Source organism: Erithacus rubecula (genome assembly GCF_903797595.1).
Source record: "Erithacus rubecula genome assembly, chromosome: 3".
Lineage (NCBI taxonomy): Eukaryota > Metazoa > Chordata > Aves > Passeriformes > Muscicapidae > Erithacus > Erithacus rubecula.
Window position 1 is genome coordinate 12,664,535 of NC_136689.1, and position 26,365 is coordinate 12,690,899.

General features: G+C 35.2%; 1 protein-coding gene across 5 annotated transcripts in view; it reads left to right on the forward strand.

Moving 5' to 3' along the window:
* The window catches only part of CUL2 (cullin 2), an 81,458-nt gene that overhangs the window by 18,673 nt on the left and 36,420 nt on the right, over window positions 1–26,365 (forward strand). For 3 of the 5 annotated variants that reach the window (XM_079301260.1, XM_079301261.1, XM_079301258.1), the window contains exons 7-21: window positions 4,173–4,269; window positions 4,360–4,470; window positions 5,724–5,886; window positions 7,105–7,229; window positions 8,728–8,835; window positions 10,865–10,924; window positions 11,296–11,424; window positions 11,527–11,613; window positions 12,125–12,277; window positions 12,666–12,743; window positions 14,483–14,549; window positions 15,652–15,854; window positions 17,900–18,001; window positions 18,719–18,835; window positions 21,808–22,423. In XM_079301260.1, the coding sequence (XP_079157386.1) occupies window positions 4,173–4,269; window positions 4,360–4,470; window positions 5,724–5,886; window positions 7,105–7,229; window positions 8,728–8,835; window positions 10,865–10,924; window positions 11,296–11,424; window positions 11,527–11,613; window positions 12,125–12,277; window positions 12,666–12,743; window positions 14,483–14,549; window positions 15,652–15,854; window positions 17,900–18,001; window positions 18,719–18,835; window positions 21,808–21,939 (1,732 nt within the window). In that variant the 3' untranslated portion in view covers window positions 21,940–22,423. Of the gene's footprint in view, window positions 1–4,172; window positions 4,270–4,359; window positions 4,471–5,723; window positions 5,887–7,104; window positions 7,230–8,727; window positions 8,836–10,864; window positions 10,925–11,295; window positions 11,425–11,526; window positions 11,614–12,124; window positions 12,278–12,665; window positions 12,744–14,482; window positions 14,550–15,651; window positions 15,855–17,899; window positions 18,041–18,718; window positions 18,836–21,807; window positions 22,424–26,365 lie in introns of those variants that run through there. The other 2 variants (XM_079301259.1, XM_079301262.1) reach the window with 2 other exon arrangements.

Consider the following 26,365-nt stretch of genomic DNA (forward strand, 5'->3'; position numbering starts at 1 on the left):
CTGTAATAAGTTATCATCATTTGTTACTATTTGGAAACTTTGAAATAAAACTTAGGTCATTGTCTCTAATGGTTGGATTTGTTTTTTTTCCCATTCTTTATTAGGGAGTCTTTTGTGTGATCTCAGAGAAGTTAATTCAGTTCCGCTTCTCAAAATATACATCCAAAATTAAGTTTCTTCTATCCACTTTGTGATCTGCATATCATTTAATTAATTATATAAGAGATAACTACTTCTTGTAGCTGTTTTTTTCTCTTACTATCATGAAATTCAGTGCTTCCTGTGGGGATTCTGAGGATGGCCTTTGCATGTAACAACAGGCTTGTTGCTGTTCTTTGCTGTAATTTCAGTGGTCAGTTCAGCTTTTAAGAAGCAGTTTTAAAGACACTTCTGCAAGTGACTTAAATATATTTTACCATTGAGTTCAGTAATTCAGGGACTAAACAAGGTGCATATCTGTAAGCTATATCTGTCAGACATGCAAAGATATGCATGGGAATAATATAACTTAAAAATTTAAATAGAATTACTAATGCATGTATATGCTCAAAAACTCCTCTATTCTACACCTTCCTCATAGTATTTGTTTATGCATGGTTCAATTTATTACAATGCTTAAAAAAATTCAATGTAGATGGGACACTTGAGCTGTTTCTAGGCAGGAAGTTTTTGTAGCATACAACAAACAGTATGTGGAGTTGATAACCAACTGTAGTCAGTTGTTGCATATAAAAGTAGCTTTCTTACTGCACTGTCAAAGGTAGGAAAGCAGAGCCACAAATTCTTCTTTCAAATGTTACTTTATCAATGTATTTAACTGGATTTTTAAAAAGACTTCTGACTACAGCTGACCAACCTTTTAGAAGCTATAAGCTTGTGCAATACATTTTGCATTAAAATTGACAATACACTTTTTTTGGCACATGAAAAGAGAGAAATACAAGCAGTGGCTTGTGGCTCAGCTGAACAAGTTGGCTAAACTGATCCAAGAGTTTACTGACACCAAAAAGGAGCAGGCTCTGCTCTACTACCTTTCATGAGCTGAATTTGGTGCTGACCTAGTTCATTAGTGACCCAGCTCAGAAAACCATTTTGGCTAGTGTTTCACCAGATTGGCACAAGTCAATTCAGCAAAGCATCAGATGAGTGCCAAAGTAAAGGAAGAGAGATGGAGGCCTGTGACTGGGCAAAGGGAGCAGGATCAGCCCCCTTGAACAGCAGAGAATTCTTAAAACACTTAAGCCTGTCTTGTCTGAGTGCACTCCTAATATAGAGTTCTGAGTATAACACACTCATCCCACTCCCTCTAGCCCAAGCACTCCTACAAGACAAGCTGAATATCAACTTAAGCATGTTTGTTTCAGCTCAACAGGGAGCTGACAAGATCTTGAATTGTGAGAAAATTTGTCCATGAAATTCTTAACGCAGAAGTAATTTGGAAATTACTTAAGTGCTGTCTCAAATGACAGTGTGATTAGTACAGACTAAGAGAGGCTTCTCTACCAAAGATAACTAACACTTTCTAACTAACTGGACCTATTCCTGTCTAAGCTGATACATTATCTGTTCCATTTGTTTGAAATTAAAGCTATTGGAAATTAACTTTGTAAAAAGTGTTTGGAACAGAGTTCTCTAGGTAATTTGCCTTGAAAGACTCTTGGTCTGAAACAGCAGAGCACTTCTTTAGAGTGAGGGAATCTTCTTATATTGAATCTGATATTTAAATATTGTAACTGAAATTTTTAAAATTTTCTTCTCTGGGGCTGAATTAATACATTGTACAATGCATGTTGAACATCCACTGTTAGCTTGAGCCTGAAGGCAGGAGCAGGTAGAGTTAATAAAAATCAGTGCTACTTTCTTGTGCATGTTTTGTAGCTTTCTCCATTTCTTTTGGGAAAATACTTTGTTACCACCTGAATTAGTGGAACTTGTGTTTCTAGCACTTTATCTCTTTATCCAGGTTCCTTTCCAAAGATCATCATACCCTTATACCCAAGATATCCTGTGACATTGCTGCTTCAACCTGTATTGCAGCTGCTGTGTGGCTATATGCCTCTGTATTGCTTGCTGACTGCTGCCAAGAATGAAAATAAGTGTTTCATAGACTTCTACCTTTGTGGGGTTACCAATTCCATTTTAGTGTGGCAGTTGTTCTTACTGCTACAACTTTTGTGAAAGTCGTCCTTAAAACTTCTGTCAAAATTTTGTTGACATTTGCACCACACATTCCTGGGGGCAGAGTGCTGTTGGTATAAATAAAAACCTGGAGTGGCTGCCAGAGCAGGCAGCCTGTTCTGTGCTGAGTTTGTTTTAATTTACTACCTTTGTGCCATCTGACCTCTGCTTCAAAAGCTTATTTCCTTCCTTCCAGCTCTTCCATGGAGCATGTCTTCTGTACTTACACAGCTTTCCTTATGCACATTGTCCTTAAAGTCCTTTAGGTCTGGCCATTGCTGCCCCCTGCCCTCCCACATGTGTATGGGCTAAGGTCCCAATTGACTGTGAACTGAGCAGAGGGAAGCTGGAACTTGAGCTGTTCCTCCAGTAGTGCTGCTTGTGTTTGTGTACCTGGTCCAGGGTCCTTTCCGGGTTCAGAGTCCTGCATGTGAGAGCTGGGCTGGGCTGTCTCTTGCCAGAGTCCTGCTTTGTAATGTGCTCAGCTTTTAGTTCTGTGACTTCCTGTGCTCCATGGCCTAGCCCTGTGTTCACAGGCTGCTTGCATCCCACAGCTCTCCATGCTCCTGGGGCCCTCTGGGTTGGAGTTGCAGCACCAGGGCAGATGTTTCCCTTTTGCCTTCTATGATTCTGTGCTGCTGCCTCTGCCATCATAAACCAGACCCTGCAGAGAGATGTTGGCAAAGATGCAGGGTGTCATTGTATGTACCAAAACCCAGGTTTATTCCACTGGTTCAGCTCCCACAACCAGAGGAAATCTTCCTGTTCCCTGGGTGAAAAAATCAGACCATCCCTGATAGAACCCATCTGTTCAGTTCATTTGTAATGGATAATAAAGCTGCATAAACCATGCAGTGACTGTTCACAATCTGTTAAGAGAGCTAATTCTTTACACCCATCATGAGCTTAAGTTTTCACTACTGAGAAAACAGCACTGTTTGAAAGCAATATCCATAATTATCAGTGTTGTGAATACATGAAAATGGTCTGGTGTGCATAACACAATGTCTGCTAGTGTGGCTGTCCTGGTAAACCTCCTCAGCTCATGGGCATCCTCTGGAGTTTTTCCTGGTTACAAACCAAAATAAATGACATTAACAAAATTGCTTCTCTCCCATTGCACCCCACCCTAGATGCGTATATGATAATGTTTGTATTTGATGCTTAATCATAAATACACTTTGGTTAATCACTTTTTAGTCCTACTTAACACCTTAAGAGTTAGGGAATAGTTTTTTACTTAGTTGTAAAGTACATATGCAAAGTGGTCTTTTTAGAACTTTTGTTTTAGAAGTTTCTGCTGTTTTGAGTGTGGGTCTGTTATTTCCAGTCTTTGCAAAGGACTGAACACTGATGTTTTTAGCATGCAAAACACTAGTTTTAATTACTTCTATTTTCACCTGAATGGGATTAAAGACAACATTTTCTTCAGTTCAGCTCCTTCATTTGAAGCTAAGAACTTGACTGGAAGATGTAAGGTTTTCCTTTTCTCGTGTATGATTAAACATTGTGATAATGGGCCAGGTGTGTTTTTTATTCCACTTGAAATCTACATTGAATAGGAGATATTCAAAAAAGAAAACAGCATGCTTCTTGTTGTGATGCTGGTAAAAAGGATAAATTATTTGAAAGGGACAAGAGTGGGAAGGTAGTCTATATAATAGAGGCTACAAATACAAGATGCAAATTACTGTAGCTTTTAAATTACTTGCTTAGAATATGTAACTTGGAATATTTATATCCTTAGCAAATACTTGGAAATTTCATGACCCTTTAATGATTTTGAGCATTTTATGAATAATTATCTCCACAATTTAAATGTATATGAGAGAAAGAAGTGCATTTTTTATTTTAAGATTAATCTTCTTCAATTTTGCCAGCTCGAGCAGAGGAGTTTACTGAAGAATGTTTTCATCCAATTTTATTTCATTTGGCTATAGATGAGTTACACCAGATACCTGCATTCTCACAAATGTTTGCTTTGCCTGTTTCAGTGATCGCTGTGGAGAAGACCCAAACCAGAAAGTAATCCATGGGGTTATTAACTCCTTTGTTCATGTTGAACAGTATAAGAAAAAATTCCCCCTAAAGGTAGATACACATTTCTGATTATATTTTTTAATTTGGAATGTCAATCTAGGATATACATTATTTGTCCTTTAAAAAAATTCTCTGTTCCAGTTTTATCAGGAAATTTTTGAGTGTCCTTTTCTGAATGAAACAGGGGAGTATTATAAACAAGAAGCTTCGAACTTATTGCAAGAGTCAAATTGCTCACAGTATATGGAGAAGGTAAGGGATTCTTCAATACATATGCAATTATTAAAATAATTTTACTGATGATACATGTTGTCCTCTACAATTCCCATAGTTGTTTTTTGTGTTATGCTTTCATGCAATTTAAATGCTACTTTTTAGTGGCTTGGTTAATCTGAACATATACTACAAATCTTGCTATGGATGGACAGTCAGTAGCAAAATATTTCATAATAAATGATGACTCAATGGCATGAAAAGTGGAAAAAAAAGACAAAAAATAAAACATATCAGGTTTATCAATATTACTATCTCCCTTCCTTATTTTCTTTCAGTTTGGAATAAGGTAACATTAGAGTTTTAGCAATATGTGGTCAGAGAACACTCAAAGTTGTTATAAAACATTATTAAAAATTGCATACTCTGAGGTGGATTTTCTTTCATTTTGCTTTGTGGCACATGAAACCACATGTTGTGGTTAACTTACTTGTAATTCTTATATATATCTTGTTTAAGAAAACAAAGATTAATACAACACTGAGAGTCAGTTCTTGGTCCTGTACTGTCCACACCACCGAGATAGAAGAGTTGAGAAGAGGGCTGTGAAATTGCTTCTAAGCTAATGGTTACACACCTGTGGTAAAATTCAGGGGCAGGCTAAGATTTCAAAACATTTCAACTAAATCAAAAGCAGTTTTGCCTCTCATTAGCAGTCTGCAGCTGCACTACTCTCCCTAGACTCCCCTCACATTCACAGAGTGTTACTGCTTTTATGGCAGAATTCATATGACTTGACTTAATGATAAAGCATATTTCCTTCATTGAGTTATAAAAAGAACTTTTTTAAATAGCTCAGATGTACTCCTGTACCTATTGAGCAGATGTGTACATACAAGCAGATGGACTTGGAATAGTAAAATGATTCTTAGAGTTCTCTTTTTGTTAGGCATTGTAAAACTTTCTCAGAAGGAATATGTAGTATGGTAAGAAAAACTGGGGAAGACTGGTCACAAGGTTAAAGGGAACAAGAAATTTCAGAATCAAAACCATGGAATGCTGGTAGACATCTATTAGTGACCAATCCTACTTAATGCTCAGACTAATTATATTCATTCAGTAATAGCCCAATTTAGAAGAATAAATTTAACTTTTCAGCATCCTGCACAAGTTCTTTTGTAGCTTTATTATTTACTCTTGTTTTTCATCCTGCATACATACACTGTTGTATATTATTTTGTATATTGGTTGTCAGTATTTCTTCAGCTCACAGCTTAAACTCTTGTCTGCAGGTTTTAGGTAGATTAAAAGATGAAGAAATGCGGTGTCGGAAGTACTTGAATCCCAGTTCATATGGCAAAGTCACTCATGAATGCCAACAGAGGATGGTAGCTGATCACTTGCAGTTTCTACATGCAGAATGTCACAATATTATCAGACAAGAGAAAAGAAGTGGTAAGTCTTACAGGTCACAAGAGGACAGAAATTATTTTTGTTTTATTCACTTAGCATTGCAATTTTCTCTCTTGTTTCAATGACCTTCTGTGCACATAAGCATTTTCAACTGATGTTACTCATCTAGAAATCCCCATTAAACCCTGAATGGCATTTTTCTTTTCGCATGTAACTAATTTTTGTTCTTCCGAATATATAGTCAAAACCTTCTTTTTACTGTTAACAGCCCTTCTTTAAGCTAATGCTCTTTCTCTTTCCTCATCTTAGTCATCTTAAAAACACACTGAAATCCTGTCTACTGTAGAATTGATCATATTTTATGCATGTATTTTCATGAAAACCAATGTCTCTGTGTTAACAGATTTCTTTATCATCACTTAACTGGTCAGGCTTGTAAAATATTTTGGTTATTTTTCATAGCCACTTTTTATTGTCCTAAATATTTTGTGGCTTCTCACCCCAAATCCTTTTTATAGAAGGAGATGCTCTTGCAGTTATATTCCCTACCTGACTAAAAAAACCCCCATGCTTCTTGATGACTACATGCCTCTTACCTTTGAAAGGATGCTTATCCTTGCATGGAAGATGGTATCTCTTATGTGAAACAAATTATTTTTCACAGTCAAACTCAAATTGTATCTAATAATGGTGTGTTTGGTTGACAGGGAATTTTTCAAGTTTGATCAGAGTTTAGATCTGTTTTACTTGTTTTCTTTTTTGGGGGTACAGGGAGGCAAAATATAATAAAAATATCAATTACTTGTTTAGAGCTTTTTTCACCTGAAAAAAATTACAACCTACCACTGGAGGCAAATAAAAAGTCAAGAAGATAACTATACTGATTTCAGTCAGCTGCTGCTAAGGGAGATTTAGGGAGGCCAAGGTTTAAAATAAACTGGCACACTATTTCTCCACACTAGCCCACCTCTCTTCTAAGAGTCTCTCCTAAAGAAGCTGTATTGGAAGAGTGAGATAGTCACAATGGCAGGACTCAGTAAATACTGTTACTAGGCCTGCTCTTTCCTTTTTTTCTTTTGTCAGTGATCCAATGTTTGTTAAATTTTTTTGGTCTGTGATACAGTGTATGTTAATTTTTTTCTTTCGAAAACGTTGGTCTTGTTTCAGTCTTTAAAAAGTTCTGTGTGAAATTATGATACTATATTTTGTTAATTTTTAGTGTTTCCAAGTGTACTCTATAAAAATGTATCTCTGTTACAGACATGGCAAATATGTATACTCTGCTTCGTGCTGTGTCAAGTGGTTTACCTCATATGATTCAGGAACTACAAAACCATATCCATGATGAGGGCCTTAGAGCAACCAGCAATCTTTCTCAGGAAAATGTGAGTTTCCTCAGGCAGTTGAAATGACTATTTGATTAACGTTCTTGATTAAGAGTTTGCTCTTTTCCTCTTAGTTTATATCCTGTTTGGTTTTTTAATTTTGCCTACATAAAATTGGTTTGGAATGTGATGGATGAGTTGTAACTTCTCATCGGCATGGTTATCTACACCACATTTATCTATCCTGAGAGCTGATTGTTGTACTTGTTGTGATCTAACCAGAAACAACTGCAGCTAGATATTTCTCATTGTTGTTTGCTTAATAATGCAAAGTAGACTCTTTTGTTCCATGTATGCATTTTTTCCTGAATTTCTCTTAAGTCAGTGGTATTTGCTGCTCTGGTATATTAGGGACCAGTGATTCTATTTTGCAAAGACTTGACATCCTGACCTGATTTCAATATGGGGGTTTTCATAATAGCTTTGTAGTCACTTTGCTTTACATCATCATGCAATTTCTGAAAATTGTACTATCTTAATTACTTTACTAAAGTGTGTTAAACTTTTTTCCGTTTATGTCTATTTTAATTACTCGAGTCCGTTTTTGTTTCTCCAGTATTGCCATTCAGAGACAAACAGCAAGCTTTCATTTGGCATTGTATTTGTGCATGTGTATATCTTGCTAGATCACTTTAGGATAGTGACTTTAGCTATCCAGTGTTTCTGTCTATAATAATACATAAACACAAGCTGTTGCACATTCACTCTGTTACTGTCTGCACAGGAATGCTTACTATTCTTTGACTCCTGTATGCATACTGAAAAGGGACTGAAGTCTCTAGTAGTATAGTTTGCTTTCAAATTATATTTAGGTTTATTGAACTTATTCTTTCAAACTAAGAGTGTCTACACAGACAAATAAATACAGACCAACGAGAGTGGTGACAATTTACAACCTTATTTTAATAATATTTTTAACCTGAGAATGTATTTGGGGAGTTATGCTACAGAGCCAGTGCCTTCCTTGCACACTGCTGCACTTGTGTGCCAGCTTGTCTGTGCAGGGACTCCTCCAGCTCATGTCAGTCATTTCTCTGTAGAATGTGATGCTGGAAAGTAGTGCACAAATTTCAGTTGGTAACTGCCCTATGTAGAAAAATGTAAAGGGATCATCCAGATTTTCAGTCTCTGAAGTCACTGTGTAGGAGAAGCAGCAGTTTATTGTATCAGTTGCTTGGTTGCTGTATTTATGCTAGCATTAATGCTTTTTGAGAAGGCTAATAAAGGATTCTAGGGAAAAATTAGATAGCATGACAGCAGTATAGACTCAGATCTAGGTTGCATAGCAGGAATGTAAATGTAGCCTAGACTTTATTTCCAAAATATGCTCTAGCTTGAGAGTACAGCAATGCAGAATCCATCCTCTCAGAAATCACTGTGGTATTAACTTTCTCAACAAATATATTAGTAAAAAATCTACAACTAATGTGGATATGTTTGTGTTAGATACTACTACTTTTCTCACTAACTTGCTTTCTGTTTTATCTACCCTCTTTAGATGCCAACTCAGTTTGTGGAGTCAGTTTTGGAAGTACATAGTAAATTTGTTCAACTGATCAACACTGTTTTGAATGGTGATCAACACTTTATGAGTGCCCTTGACAAGGTAATTTTTACTTTAGTAAACAAAGCGTGGAAAACAAAATCCAGGACCCTGATTCAGGCTCACCAAAGCTCTTCACAGCATCAACACATGTCCAATGATAGTTCATATGCAGTCCTTCTAGTTTAGAACTGCAATGAAGCAAAAGACAGTCTAGTGTAAGGGAAAAGATACATTAAAGGAGACCACTTTAATACTTATTTTCTGAAAGAAAGATCTTTCCTTTCATCATATTTCAAAACACAAGAATGATGCTTATCCATTTAGTGTAAATATAAGTGCAGATAATAAATAAGCAACTGGCAGGGTTTGGGAGGATTGGTAATTCTTACATGCATTTGAACTTGAATTTGCTTGCTGAAATAATGTTTATCTTTGAATGCTCTTAGTATTACTTCCACAGAATCTTTGCTTAGATTTTTCAGGTTGACTACAAAGAATATCTGGAAACTTATATTACTTCAATCACTGCCACAATAGGTAACTTTCCACAAGACAGCTGCACTTGAATTTAAAAATAAATAGGGATAATAATAGGGAAAGAGGCTTGCTGCTCTTTTATTTGAAATGCATAACCATGCAGGTATTCAAGATAATAGTTCTTATTATCATAAATTTTAATGTTCATAATTGTTATTTATAAATAATAAATATATTTTCTTTCTTTAATTTCCTGTCACAGGACGTACACGTATAGTTCATTGCTCTTTTGTGGTGTGTATAGTGGTTGTAGTTTGTAGCTAATGTCGAAGTCCTGACATTAAAGTCAAAGCTTTGATGAATTTCAGTCAAGGTTAACCTGAAAAGCATAATGGAAAGGTACCAGTGATGGTACCAATAGTAGCTACCATCTGTATTTGTGACATTGATAAAATAATTATTTAGCACTTTAAAACAAGTGCTTCAATACCAAATGCATTTCTCTCTCTGTTGCAATTAATGTCTTGTACCAGAAGGTGGAGTTATGTGAGACTGACAACTTAATTTGCTGGCACATAGGCAGTGTACTTTCTCTTAAATACATCAGGTCTTCATTGGTCTTTCTTACAACAAATATTTAAAATACTGATTTTCTGTTAATTTTTGATGGTGGATATCAAAATTGCTATTGCTGCTTCCAGTATTATTGCAAAAGAGTGCTCCATCTTTAAAGACTTTCCTATTTCTTGTCAAGTCATGCATTCTTTTCTCAGGAATTCTGGGAATTTGGGAATCTTGATGTATTGTACAGAAGAGTTCCTTGTCAGTTTGTCCTTATAATGGTAACAACAACATATATCATAATAACAATATTTTCCTTCTACAGAGGAACTACAGCTTCTGGGATCTATGGTCATTCAGTGATTTTGGTTCATTGTTAGTTTACAACTCTAATTTCAATGTGACATGTAGTTTAGAAACGCCATTATTTTTTTCATTTCTGAATTGCCATTATCTCTTTCATTCTTATTCTGGTTTTCTTCAGCCACCATATTGTTTTTGCTCTACTGCTTCAAATTTCCAATTTCAAAAATATATTTTTCTCCTCTTCAGTGTATGAAAAAGTCCAACAACCAAAAGCACTTTCATTTCATACTGTTGTGAACACATCATATAAGTTTTTCAGCTCAACATGCATGGTGTTGATATGCTGCTGCTCAAATCAACTTTTTCTGCACTTACTCCTAAGTTTCTTTCCATCCATTCCTTTGGACTATAATATTGCTGTATGCCAAAATTGTCATACTTTTGTGACATTTCTAATCAGAACTTAATTTGTTCTTTGGTTTTCTGTAATTATTTTTCTTCCTCTACTCTTTCCACTTTTACTTAATTCTCAACTTAAAAATGTTCAACAACCAAATTCTGATAGAGCAGTATTTTAAACCTTTTTATTAGTTGTTTCTTTTTTTTATCCCCTTTCATGTAGTTCAGTTTTATAGCATCTCAGATGGCCTTTGTCCTGAGGATTTTTTGGATTTTTTCAAATTTTATGAAAGAAAAAAATTTAAGTCATTGACAGTTTTTCTCTTTGCTGCATGTTTTTATGTAGGCTTTGACATCAGTAGTTAACTATCGGGAGCCCAAGTCGATCTGCAAAGCACCTGAGTTGGTAAGTGATGCCCACAGAAAGTAATAATTCTTGTATATAGCCATCAAATGAACTGCCATAGGGTCTTTCACATGCATATCCACTCTCACACTGGCTCACACTCAGGTGTGTATTTCAGCAGCTTAAGATGCACACACATTTTGTGAGTTTTCAAAATTGCTGTGGTTCTCATTTTTGATATAGACTGTATTTTCTGTGGATGTAGAATGTATCCTTTGCCCATGAGTACAGCCCTTGTATAGAATGTGAGACTGTAGACTGTAACTACTTTGTGTTTGAACTATTGTAGAAATTTGGAAATACTTTGGCATATAATTTTTCTAAAGCTTGACAAGTAGATTTGGGTTTGATTTTTCTTTTTTTAATTTGAGCTGGCCAAATACTGTGACAACTTGTTAAAGAAATCAGCAAAAGGAATGACAGAGAATGAAGTAGAAGACAAGCTTACAAGTTTCATCACTGTTTTCAAGTACATTGATGACAAAGATGTATTCCAAAAGGTAACTTTTCCTATTCAATAATGGTTAAAATGTCACAATTAAAGCATACTTGAAGAATGTGGTTATGCTTCTTAAAATCCTCATCCTATTTTTTTAATGCAGTTCTATGCCAGAATGTTGGCAAAACGATTAATTCATGGTCTGTCTATGTCTATGGATTCTGAAGAAGCGATGATAAATAAACTAAAGGTAAGGTAAACATTCTTCTAACACAAAATAAAGAAATGTAGGAGTATGTAGTATTGAGAGGGAGCACCAGAGGGTGCCAGAGGTAACTTAACAATCAGTAAATCTGTTTCCAATAGCTGAAGGGAAAAGCTGGTTTTTTGGTAGTCTATGAAAAATAAAAGTCTAAGTATCACCTAGACATTTGAGATTTTTATGAGGTTTTGGATAATTTTTTTAGCTGTGTTCAAATAATTAATTTTAACATTCAAAAAGTACCAAGGACTTTCATAAACATGTCCATCTTTTGATTTTATAAAACAATATTTTTCATATAGATTAATATATGTAAGATGAAACTAAGGTAAATGTGATAATTTTATTTTACAGTGTTTGTTTCTTTTTGTAACTGGTGTTTTCTGTAAATATGAAACACTTCTGCTGACTAGATTTCCATATTGTATTAGTGAGAGAACATAATTTATATGATGAATACTGTTTTCACTTTGAAACCTGTTACAATTTTTCTTCACAGCAAGCCTGTGGTTATGAATTTACCAGCAAGCTCCATCGAATGTATACAGACATGAGTGTTAGTGCTGATCTCAACAATAAATTCAACAACTTTATCAAAAACCAGGACACAATCATTGATTTGGGAATTAGTTTTCAGATATATGTTCTTCAGGTACTAATGTGTGTTTATTGCTGCTGAGTTATTTGTAATTATTTTTTATGTTCTGATAACAAATATACTCTTTTTTTTAATTATGAATCCTTCTTTATATGAAAACTGATGGCTTGTGATCATTGTGGAATTACTTAGTTTCCTAATGTTTCATTGTAAAATCAACCCACTGTGTCCCTAAACAATAGTGATATAAAATTTCAATCTCATTTAATAGCTCAGTGGGGTGTGCAGAAGGTGCACTAATAATGATCAGCAAAACTTCCTGAGTCAATTAATTATCTTATGATATAATGTATACTATACATCCACTTAAGGGTGTTATTTTTTTAAACATATATATGTTGTATGAAAATGATAATGCTTTTATTTCTCCCAATACTTTTAGGCTGGTGCATGGCCTCTAACTCAGGCTCCTTCTTCTACATTTGCAATTCCTCAGGAACTGGAAAAAAGTGTACAGATGGTAGGTTAGTAGGTGTAAACATGTGGAAAATGTAAAATAACTCCAAATGAAAAATCATCACTCTAATAGAGCAAAACTTGAGCTGCTACATTTTGATTGTAATGATGGCTCTCATGTTTCCAGTCCATATGCAATGTGGAAGGGTCACCCAAATACCTTCCTGAATTTGTCTGTATATTTGCATAGCTTTTGCACTTCTCTCTTCTACACCTCGTGATTGCTGAGAGAGATGCTAATAAATGCAATCAAATGAACTGGGTTGATTCTTACCTTCAAAACCAACTCCTAATATTTAGATGAAAGAAGATTCTATTTCTAATATTAAGTTGGAACCCTCTTAACAGAAATTAAGATGCAAATACAGGTTTCTTGTTTCATAGTAGCTGTTCAAAGTCAAACTTTGTGCAAACTTCTCTAAAGCTCATTTTATGATTTCTCAAAGCAGTAAAAGTTTTGCTTTACCCAAATATTTTCTTCTGTCATTATTTCTGCTTTGTAGAGGTATTTAGTTGCTTTTGATTATATTATTGTGTTCTAAATGTTACCAGTACAAAGTTTATTAAAATACAAAATATTTGTGTTGATCTTTGCTAATGTGTATTTTATGGTGTAGTACAACTTAGGCAATCCAAATTTTTTATTGCTGGACATAAGGAATTTTTATAGCTGTTTTTATACCTTAAATTATTATTTAATGTAAGTTATGATGGCAAATGTCTTCTTCTGTAGTGAAGGATCTTTTTCTTGTATTACTACTGAGTATTAGGACTGCTTATTCAGCTTTGATTTCTACTTAAGTGGCACTTGGTTTTAGCAATACAATAGTTTCCAACCTACACTACAGGAATCACCAGGTGTCTGATGAGATTTTGCTGTCTTTGTGGGTTTAAAATACGAATATTATCAGTTGTACCTCTTGGAAAATTGGTACATAATTTTCTATTAGAAGCAGCACAGTCTGGGTTGCTTGCCTAATTTCACTGTTTTGACATTTGAAAGGAGCAAAGTTATCATATGTCACCTAGCTAGAGATCAGTGCTTTAAATTAGAATTCCCTAAAGAAACAGAACATGACTTTGAGGGAGGACTCTTGGAAAATTGTCTGACAATATCTTTATTTAATGTCCAATTTGATCATTTGACCCATGGAGAGAGTTCTCTTAGGATTCAGGCAAGGATTTAGAAAAAAAAATAAGTTTTGCAATTGCACTCTGAAGTATGTGAGTACTTCTGTAACTGGACAACCTCTTCAGTTGCTTTTTCTGAGACTGCTGGAGCTTCCTGTAAATGTATATTTATCTGAGAGATGTACAAATACTAGTTTTCATACTGTGCAAACTTGTGGGTGGAGAAACACCTAATTCCTAAAGGGGTCAAAAGTCCCTGTTTTTTTATGTTTTCTTTCAATGTTAATCAAAGTTGCCATACCAAACCAGAATGAGCCAAATTGGTGTGTGTACACAGTGTTGACATTGTAGAGTTTGGAGAGTTTGATCCCATTTTAGGGGAAGATTCTTTGAATCTGCTTAAGCTTTTCTCTTTACCAGAGGTGGACCTTAAATTAGGACTGTGTCATCACTCATCTTCTACAGGAAAGTGTTGTCATGAGCTCATCAGCAATGTTTTCATCCAGTGTGATGGACATAAAACCAGTGTTTCTTCATTAGGGTGGTAGGGTGATGATAAGCTATTGTGAGTACTTACATGTATGACTAATTGATGTTCATTTTGTTTTGCAGTTTGAATTATTTTACAGTCAGCATTTTAGTGGAAGGAAGCTTACTTGGTTACATTATCTTTGTACAGGTAAAAATAACTGCTTTGCTAAACTTATAGTCTAACAGATATTTGCTAAAAGTTCTTTTCAAAAGTCAAAAGACTGAGGAGTTGGAACATTATCTAGCATTTTAAGTCAACAGACATTTTTCGTGTTACAAATTAATTTAATATTTACTACTTAAAGTTTCCAGAATCTGTGTTTTGTAAACTTGCATACCTGTGATTTATTAAATCTTAGTAAAACTAGAGTTGTATGTTCTTAACTGCAAAAAAGCACTGCAGAACTGCTAAGTTAATAGCAATTGCCTTGGAATTGTTTCTGTAGTGTAGATGTTCCTTACATAAATACTAAATAATTTAAAGAACACATATTATACTATTTTAACTCAGGTATGTGAGTATCAGCATAAGTACATACTTATGTTTACTATATAGGAATAGATGTTAAAATACCTTAGAAGATGTATATTAAATTATAGTTTATTTTACTAAGTGTCAGTCAATCATGTTTTATTTTAAGTGCTTTCAGTATCAGGCTTTAACAACTGAGCACTGCAACATAGCACATGGAGGTGAAAACCATACTAGTCTACAACAATGTAATGTAATGAAAATCTAGTTCTGATAACAGGAGGTTGCTGTTAACTCACACTCACCTTTGCACAGAAAATCTAAATCTGCTTTCAGGTAGATTTCTTCAGTTCTTTTTTGTTTTTCATAGGATAAAAAATATAAGAATATGAAAAAAGTTTGATGGACACATATTTTACTTTGTTTTTAAATCTTTCCTGTAAACAACTTTCTTGTTAATCAGGATTCTGTGTAAGCTGTTGATTGACAATTATGCATTGCAATGTATTTGGATTTTTTTTTGTTATTATTATATAATTATTATATATTATATTGCACTATTTTTCTAGTATTCATAGTTAATCAGGGTGAGGGGGATGTCATAGGCCACATTGTATATGATAAATTCACAGCATCAGTTGTCATTTTCCCATTTCAAGTGTTAAATACAGACTTGGGTTGGATGTCTGGAAATATAGGAGGAGCTCTGGTGTTAAGGCTTCAGATGACTTTTCAGAACCTTTACTCAGTTTATCAAATACTACTTGTATCATTACAGGTGAAGTAAAAATGAATTATTTGTGCAAACCTTATGTAGCCATGGTCACAACATACCAAATGGCAGTGTTGCTTGCCTTCAACAACAGTGAAACTGTCAGCTACAAGGAGCTTCAGGACAGTACACAAATGAATGAGAAGGAACTGACAAAAACCATCAAATCTTTGCTTGATGTCAAAATGATCAACCATGACTCAGACAAGGTATGCCATAATGATATAAAAAAGTTTCATGTTTTCAGTCTTGTCATTCTGGTGTTTGATGAGGATTATTTTTTAATACCCACTGTTTACTTGTGTTTTTCTAAGCTTTATTTATTTGATAATAAATGAACAAGGGTTTATTTGACCCTTGTGAAAAATTGTAAATCTCTACTTATAAGGAAGTAATTTACCTGTCATACAGACTTTCTATGCCTAGAGCAGCATGGAAAGGTAATAATGCAGGGACTCCTTATTGTTTCTATTGCCTTGCTTTCAAAGTTGTACTGAACTACAGAAAGGAGCCTAACTAGTAAACCATAGTCTTACAGTGATCCTAACAAAATATTTGTGAGATTTAGAGACTGAAAGCAACAGCAACCATGTTCTTCCTTGCTGACAGTTTACAGGAGCAAGAAAGAGAGCAAGGAGGATTTCTGTGAGAGGATTTTTGCTGCAATTTTTGACAGACTTACCATTCCATGTATTTCTTGTAATTCCAGTAATATCTAAGCTTTGTTTGTGATTAAGGGAGTGGTTGATACTTCTTTTTCTGCTTCTTTCTCATCCTTCTGTATAGCCTACGTGAAACCCTTTTTCCCATATAGCAAAGGGGGCACAGACTTAAAATAAGAAACACTGCAGAAGTGCCTGTGCATCCCATACAGACATTAGCATGTGCTAATGTTCACCCAGAAAGCTCACTATGCAGACAGCATCAGACAGAAGAAACTGAGATAAGCTGTTCAGTTCACTTGCAAGAAGAGATCCAAAGCTGCTCTGATAGCTGCTTTTGTTTTTAACCAGGAAAGTTTTAGAAAATGGAAAGTGAGATGGCAAGGAAGATCTGATGCTTGGCTGAAGCATAGGACATGCTTTCAATATCTAGAAATGAGCTCAGTTTGGAACAATTGCTGGGATGATGTCTGTTAAACCACATGGGTCTAATAAAACACTGGGGGCTATTACAGGAAACAGTGAGACCTCTAGTAATCTTAGAACATTGCCTGTTATTTAAAGGATTTACATTTATTTATGTCCATTGTTTAAGGTTCACCCAGTTTCTTAAAGTTTATATCATAGAAGGAATAATACAGCTTTCTAACCATTTAACTTTTTAATGTTCACTACTGCATTTTCCAGTTCTTTACCTTCCAGACTATTGTATTCAAGTGTCTTTACTATTTCTGTTTTCTTTGCACTTCATCCAGCAATGTGATAGTAGATCTGTAGACAGTCTATCAACTTATTAAATAAACAAGTGTGCTTTGGTGGCTTAAGCAGTGGAATTCAATACACAAACTTCTCTTTACCTGCATCTGAGCCAAACAGAAAAGTACAGTGTAATAAATGTTGTAGTTTACTTTTGGTTGTTTGTTCATTTTTTGGACAGGCGTGGGGGAAGGAGCATGAGAAGCTTTGGGCAAAATCTTCAGTGGTTCATGCTCAATACACAATTTATTTTGGTTTATATTCAATCATGTCAGCAGAATAATACTAAAAGTTAATGTTAGCCTATTTTTTGTTAGCTTATTGTTTTTGAAGATCTTGGTCTTTCTCCTTTCATATTTTCCATACTATGCCTGGTATCCTGGTTTTAATATATATTGTAACGAAGACTCTTTGTCTCAAGATATAAAATTAGAATTACTATTGGTTTGAGTGCACATTTAGATAAATATTTTCTGTGTTTACTAATATGCTTGTGCTTTAGACAGTTTAGCAAGATTCTAAGGTCTCAGAATCCCAGTAACTTTATTCTGCTGGAAATTGGTAATACTTGTACAAACTCTTACCTGGAAACTGCAGAGATCTGTCCAGCCATGCTGTGTTGAATGTAAAGGTGTTTTTACTGCAGGGGAAAAAAAAGAAAAAAAAAAAAAAGCGTCTGTGTGTGTAAAAGAATTGAGATTAATCTGTAGATGGATTCCAACTACAAATCTTAATTTTTTTCTGTGTATGTAAGACCTTAACTGTGACTTTTCAAACTAAATTGTTACTATTTTCTGGTACCATTCCTGATTTTTAGAAACTATTCTCTATTGCAGGAAGATATAGAGACAGAGTCTACATTTTCATTAAATATGAACTTCAGCAGTAAACGAACAAAGTTTAAAATTACCACATCAATGCAGAAAGACACACCACAGGCAAGTATTCTTTGGTGTTTCTAGCCTGAATAGCTCTGAAAGCTTATTTTTCTAAAATGGAATTTACTGTGTTAGTTTGGTGTAGTAAGCAGCTATCAGATTGCCCAAGATTTACAGAAGAAGTTTTGTAGGTTTGAAGCTTAAGCAACACAATTTTTTTTTACTTAAATATACTTAAATATTTTAGTTAAATAAATAAAAGGCAAAAGAATATGAAATAGGGAACAAGAAAGTAGAAGAAAAAGATACACCAAATGGTATTGGTGTTTAGTCTATATCATAAGACTTTTTTGTTGTTGGTATTTATAAAAGCAACTTACTGCAAGAACAGCAGAACCAATCAACTGCTTTCCTATGGTTCTGTGTCCTTTGGCAACTAAAATCAACTCCTGTGTTGTTAATCCATGTTCTCAGTGTATCTCTTGAGACACAGGATTTTGTACAAACAGGTAGGTATTGCCAAACTCAATACATTGTAGTCAATTCATAGCAAAAATGTTGGTTCAGATGCCTCTCTCCTACCTTCCTACTGACTTTCATGAAACCTGATATCCTTGATTTATGAACATACCTTTCCTGGAATTGAACTACACCTGCATTTTTGTATTCGTTCACCACTTCTAGTAGAGTGAAAAATACAGATTCAAGATACTTTTATACTTATATCTTTATTGGTCTTACTGTATTTTGAGCATTACTGTTGTTCCTGTGTGGCAGGAGATGGAGCAGACCCGAAGTGCTGTAGATGAAGACAGGAAAATGTATCTGCAAGCTGCTATTGTCCGTATCATGAAAGCGCGCAAAGTGCTGCGACATAATGCTCTTATTCAGGAGGTAAGAGACAGTCCTTGGGTTGGATTTCATGAAAATCTTTAGGATTGTAGGGTAAAACATCCGACTGCAAAACTCAACCACGTGGAAACCAGTACTCCAGTGAAATTAGTGAGAACTTCCCTGGGGTTATTTTTGAATTGCAGTACTGGATCCCTCAATCTTGTAAATGTGTCTTAGCACCAGAGCATTACTTTCTTGCTCTTTCCTGTTAGCTGGTTCTATGCCAAGAAACGTTGTATCCTATAAAAATCATTGCCAGAGCTGTGGGTTCAGTTGAAAACCTGAATAGGGTTATTCTAGTATGGAATTTCCACAGAAGCACTTAGCCAATTTTGTGCTCTAATCATTATTTAATTATAAATCATGGTTTAATTTTTAGAAGTTGTCTGAGTATGGAGAAATCCACTTTTTAATCTCCCTTTTCCACAGAGTGGTACAGTTCTCTAGATTTTTTTAGATTCCAGATTAATGACCTGTGAACTGTCACAGGCTGACTTGGAAGGAAGTGCTATTTCTTTAGTTTTTCTCCCACTTTCCCATCTGCTAGTTGCCTGCCTAATTGTATTTCTCATTCCAGCCTAACATCTGCTCCTTCCAACGAGTTCCCAGGTTTACTTTTCTCAAACTTCCAAAGCTCTTTCTTCAGTTTAATTCATTTTTGTGTCTCTGAGCCTTGCTGGATGGCCTCAGAGCTAAGACTGGTGGCAGGAGGAATAAAGATTCATGCTTTATTCAACCATTTAGAGCATGGAGATGGAGGGACATTGAGTAATTTGTGGTGGTGGAGGAAACAGTTTATCACACCCAGTACTTAATTTTTATTTTTTAAAAAACCCTAGCAGCAACAGGGAGTTTGTAAGCCCAGAAGATGCAGTGTGAGACCTCTTAAAGGTTTTGGATGTTGAAGAAGTGTTTTGAAATATTTTGAAATCGAGCTTGATTTGAGAAATCTGATTTTGAATATCTAAAAGGTGAGGCAGCATAGGTCCTGTTTTTTCTCAAATCTTTGTTTATTTGGTTTCCTATTATTTAAATCATCTGTGTGATTATGATGAAATTATATAAGAATTTGATAGAAAATTATAGATAAGCAAGCCCTCTCATCTTTGAAAATGCTTTTTTCTGCCCACTTTTAAATAATTAAAAAATTTCCTGAAATATACTTTGCTTGACACCAGTTTATAAGGGGGAAATAGATTACAAATCTTTGTTTTGGAAACAAATCCTTTCTGGTTGCTTCCTTTGTGTAACTGAAGGGCCACTTAAATGCCCCTGCTGTGTTTTGCTCTTGCAGGGCTCTTGCAGAATAGTAACATTAGGACCTTCTTCATCAGCTTTGCAAGAAAGGTGGATATTTTCATGGTTACTCAGTTAAAAACTAAGTAGAGAGTATAATTGTTACTAATTCTGATGCCATTGTTATTTTTGTTATGCTATTTATTTTCTTATATATAATGTATCAATTCAAATGTGCTGTTTGAGTAAGAACGACTTTTTTCTGAAAGGAGTCTGTTTACTATTAATAGTTAATATTTTCTCACCTAGTTAGTATTTTTTTTTCTTAGCTATAAGAGCAAGATTATACTGTTAGAGAGATATTTGAGAGACTTATAACTCTAATGTAGTTAGCTCTGATTCTAACACAGACTACAGCACCACACATTTCATTTAGGGTGAGGTGTTAAAGAAAATACTCCAGGCCCTTGGTAAGTCTGTATGTGTCAGGATGTGGTCTTTGTGGAATTGTTAACTGTTAGATACGCCCTGATAATTTCAATTCTAGCTCAATGTTGCAGTCACCTGCAGGATGGGGTAGCTTTTCCTATAAAATGAGTAAGTCTGGAAGTAGTGGAAGGGAGAAGTCAGAGCAGTTATTCCCAGAAAAGTTTTATTCTGGCCATCAGGTATTTATGTCTGTTTTTCTTATCTGTACTGTCTTTGATTTAAAGAAAGTAACAACAACAAGAATACCCATAGCAATACAAAATTCTCTCTCTCTTCTCTCTGTCTTAAGTAAATAGATGAAGTGTGGTGATGATAATCAGCTTCAGTGGAGGGCTAAGTTAGGTGAAATCTGAGCAGATCTATCAGCTTGTTAGCACCCAGTTTCTCCTCACTTGTACTGCTGTGGAACATACCAGACCCTTGGCTGTTAGCCCAACAAAACTCACTCTTTTGAGCTTTTTGTTTGCTTTGCTGGGTGAGTTCCACCTGGTGAGTTCTGTTGGCTCACAGAGGGCCCCAGCAAACTCTAGAGCTGGGACAAAGCCAGCCACGAGGAGTTGTAAAGAAAACTGAAAATTCAGCTGAAATAAAAGTATTTATTTTACAGAAGAAATAAGAAACTACTGGCAAAATATATTGTGACACTCGAGTAGTAAGATCTTCTGTTTGAAAAGATATCCTACTTATAGATTTGCATGTTCTGTTATTACACACAATTTCTTCCTCTTCTCTACAAGTGAATGGGCAAAACTGAGAACTACTAAGAGACATCTAAAGTTTTGCCTGAAGTGGCAACTTCTTCCACAATGCAAATATAGATTTGTTTTTGAAATAACTTCTTGCTGCATGTATTAAAAAGTTCCAGCATAGCCAGATGGAACTCAGAATGACTGAAGAAAAAGAAATTCATCCTGATTTTCTCCAAATGTATAGGGAAGGAGGTTAGTGGTAAGGAAACTCCACTGTGATAGTAGTGAAGAAATGTATTAATGATATTAATGTGGATATTCATCTGTAATGTGACAAGTGAAGCAAGCAAGAAGAATTAAGAGATCTGGGAAACGTGGCCAAAGTAACTAGTGAGCTGACTAGTCATTTTCACTGACACTAATACATAGAGATGCTTCCTTAGTTGTTTTAAATTAATTATTCCAGGGTTATTTAATCCTGTCTTTAAAAGAAAAATATACTGAATTTGCCTTAAACCTTTAGCAAATTAACACTAAAAATGTGTGTTTCTTTTGCAGGTAATTAGCCAATCAAGAGCCAGGTTTAACCCAAGTATCAGCATGATTAAGAAGTGTATTGAAGTCCTGATAGACAAACAGTACATAGAGCGAAGCCAGGCCTCTGCAGACGAATACAGTTATGTAGCATGATGTTGCTATCCTGCAGGTATGATTGTAAGGAGATCATTGCTGTCACTGTTTGGTGTGTTCCTGTGGGAAGAGGCAGGCCTGTGCCTCCATAATTGGTCACTTGGCAGCCCCTGTTTTTCTGCTGTTTACAACATCACCAGTGCCATGTCATGAGCGTCAATGAAAATGCCTATAGATATTTCAAGCTCATGTCATTACGACATTTCTTAAAACTTTACTAAAAGAATGAGTGAAGTATTGCTGAAATGTGGAGAATTGGTTGGGTACCATGCTTTTTTTTTCCCTCCCCCTCCCCTTTCACGTTTGCAGTTGATGTTTTTTAATGTATCTTAAGACAAAGTAAAAAAAAATCACACAAAAAACCTAAATATTGTAATATGACAGATAACCTAATAATTGTATCTACATTAAAATGTAAAAAAATGACGAACATGATACTGCTGCTTGTCAAATAAAAAAATAAAGTTATATAATGTGTCTTGAATGATTGTAGAGCTGGATATAGCATTAATGTCTGTACATATTATTCAGGCCTGAAGAGTAGAAATAATGTTACGTGTTTGGATTTTGGATAACCTCAGAAGTAGGGCTGACATAACAACTAATTTATACAAAACTGAATACCAGGTATGTCATGTTTGATGTGATTATAACAAATATTTATGGTTAAGTGCACATCTTGTTTTCTTGAGATTAGGCTAATTTACATTCTCAGTGCCTGAAGGCCTCCCTTGTGTCTGTAATCCCACACTGTAGGAATACGTTACAAGAGAATATAAACTGACATTTGAGGGGATTTAAGTGGTGTAGTTCACAAACACTTAGGAATAGTAATGATGAGCATCAAAGATAGAGTTCAGTGGCTTGTGAAACCACCTTCTTAATGGGAAAGCATGTAGCAGACTGGTAACTGAAAAACATTTTTCCTTTAATGTATTGGACAGAAACACTACATGGATGGGTATCTGTGTTTGTTTCCACATAAACTCATACTGCTTGTTTCTTGTTTTCTCTCCTGACTCCTATGGTTGTTTTTATCATGTTTTGTTTTCCTCTGCCCCAATTAGATTTCCAGCTGTTAGGGTGAGACAAGAAATCCACAGGCTATGTCATGTCCTGTGTTGTTCATCAGGGTTGGCATGGTGACTGTTCACTCTCAAACAAGCAAACTATAATTTTAAGAGGTACTAACTCTACCACTGGAAGTGAATGGAATTTAAGAGCATTGAGAGTTTGAACACACTGAATGCCTACTGCAGAAAAGAGTTTCCTCGTGGCTATGAGGGCAATTATGATTGGCAGGGTAAATATTAAGTTTAAATGTTCTATTTTTCCCAGATTTATTTGCGTGTATATAAAAATGCATATGCACATATATACTACTCACGGTATTTTTTAGATTGTGTAGTATCACCTACTAAACATCTACACTCAGTAACTAATTTTAAAGAAAAGAAACCTTTGGAGGGACTTTTCACTATTTTTTTTCTTTTTTCTAGTTCTTGTTTGAAAGGCTTCTCTCTCAGCTCTCAGGTTGTTGCTGTGTCTTATTTCTTAAGTGGTATTGCATTCATTTACTATCTAGAGGGTATAGGAAACTTTCTATGGTTAACTAGGAAATGCATCAAGAAGTGGTGCTATGCTTTTCTCATGTGGATTTTGCTAAGGATGAATAAAGGGCAATAAAAAAAAGGGCACTAAAGATTCCTTTCATATTTATAGTGTTTTATCCCACTATGCTAAGATCTAGATATTTCACATAGCTTTATTTCTTCAAGAAGTTAGATTTTTAACTAATTGTAATATGTTGCTGTAGATCATTGTCTCAAGTGTTAGTTTAGAGTTGTCTCTTATGTGGTGAAAGACAGCACAGGTGCTTATACTGTCTCCAGGTGTAGTAAACAGGAGACACATCAGCATAGATTTTGACTGGAGTGACTTCTATTTCAGTGTGGAGCATTTCTGTGCTTTACAAAAAAAAAATAATTTGTTACATCTTAGGACAAAAACTAGGGGCAATATTCTGTTACATAATAAAATTTAAAGAAAGGAAAAAATATTTCCTGAATGCTGAATTAGCAGATCCTTTCTCCAGAAAACAAACTAACACTGACACCAAAGTTTCTAGAAACAAATCTTGTGTTTTATCTTCTAACTTGTATTTGAGTCAACAGATTTTAAGCTTGTTCCTAAAAGGGTTAATAAGAGCTTTATTTAAATATAGATTCCAGTAGCAAAATTTTAAGGCTGAGTTTGAAGAAGTCTTGGCCAATTTATTTTCAGAATAATTTCATAGGCAACACAAGAACTTCAGTGCTCTAGCCCAAACGTGCAAGGTTTTAACATTACCTTATCTCTCAATTTTTGCATACCTAAACCATCATTTTGGGGTTTAGGTAAGCATGCTGGTGAGTTGAGACATGTTTAGTGAGTTAAAAACATTCATCTATTTCAGTGCACTTGGCATCCCCAGATGATGTCTTTCATAATTACACACAAACTCAATCTTTCTGGTGCCTCTTAGGAAAATGTTCTTATAGCTGTGAAACATTTTGAATTTTACTTTATAAATCGTACCTTCCCCCTCAGGAAAAAGTAGTGCAAAATTCAGACCTCTGTATCTGGGTTATCTCACTGAAATCATGGCTGGCACAGAGATGCAGTTTACAGTGGTTCACCTGGTAACCAATATCTTTGACAGATGTAGGTTCAAAATATAAAGTCTTAATGGGTATTAACAGGAGGGGCAAATTGTAAAAAAGAGAAGCTAGCCAAAAATATGATACAGTTTTAATTTTTTACTAGAAGAAAATTTTTTTACCGGTACAGTTACTGGCCTAACTGTATTGCTTTTTTGTTTGTTTGTAATATGCCTGTTGACATGTATGACCTGCTAGTGTATAGGAAGCCATAGAGCTGAATGGAAACATAATGGTTTAATACATCTCATGCATGCCTAATATCAAAATGCATTTCACCTCTGGTTTTGAGTACTACTGATCATTCTTTGACTAACTGAAGAGGTGTTTCTGTGATGTTCTCATAGAACATTTGTCTTGAGACTAATTGTCTGGTTTTAGGAAAAAAAAATGTGTGCCTGCATTTTAGTGTGTTCATACACACAAGGCAGGCAGAGCTGTGAAAGACATTTAATCACCATAACATAAACTGTTTGCAAAGCAGCTAGTATCATTACTTTCAATGAGTACATCACCTTTCCAAATAAGCAGAGTACAGAAATTGGTCAGTGGAGAAATAGATTTTATGAACTGATATCTTTCTGTTATGCTTAGAAAGACATCTCTTATCCTTAAAAAAGTTAAATTTAAAAACAAGTACTGCAACATAGTATTGATATTGAGCATAAATTCTTTATACCCCAGATAAGTAGGTCTGTCCATGCTTTACAAATCTGGTAAGTACTTAGAGTTAATTCTAAGATATCACAATGTATGAAAACATATTCTCCAGAAACAATTGTTCTTGTACTGATTATTTTCTCTTATTGCAAATCTGAATTTGTCTTTACTTGTTTGTGCTAAGTTGTACTGCGCTTCTGAGCTGATAAGAAAACAGCATTTTTCAATTTTGTTAGGGAAGAGGAAGGGTCAAAAAAGTGTTTGAGTATAATAATTTGAAACTGTGCAAGACTTTGATAAACACGTGGTTTTAAAGAGGGGAGGGGTGAATAAATTTGATGGTAAAAGTAACCAAACATCCATATACATATGGATACTTGGATGTGCATTTGTTATTGTCTCCATTCTGTGGAATTGACAATTGCATCAATAAGGGAAGAAAATAGCAGGCAACAAAAGTAGAGAGGTAGATGAGAAGCTGGCTGTTTGGCACATGGCAGTCATGCTGGTGATGCTCCCACCAGCTATCCCAGGAGTACAGCACAAGACCTGTAATCTCCCTTAGTCTTCCCAACAAGCCCAGCCTTGCACAGGCGTCTGGGAGCTGAAGGACTAGAGAAAGGACTTCTGAGAAGTAGTACAGAGCAAGCCTAAAGGTATTGTTTGTCACTTGTAAAACAGTTCTAGTAATTTAAGGGATTACTTCCACCATTCATGTCTACACTCTTTTTAGGACCCCTTTGACTGAAAGCTGAGTGGTGATTTAAGCAAAACTGAAATACTCGTTTGGTTGTTTTGGCTGGAGTAACAAGCAGCTGGCATTAACACCACCATAAGTTCATCCTCCTCAGCTGGGGTCAGTGCTGGGTGCATGCATTGCTAGTCTGTTACAGTGTCAGGTAAAAAGTACACTTGAACTACTGGCAAACTTGGTATATGTGAACCCTTCTCTAGAGCTTCTGTACTAGCTGGAAATATCTGATATTTTAAGAAGGAGGGCTATACTAGCTTTATGTGTCCTTCCTTCCACTCTTGCACTGAGATAAATAAAATCACACACTGGTATT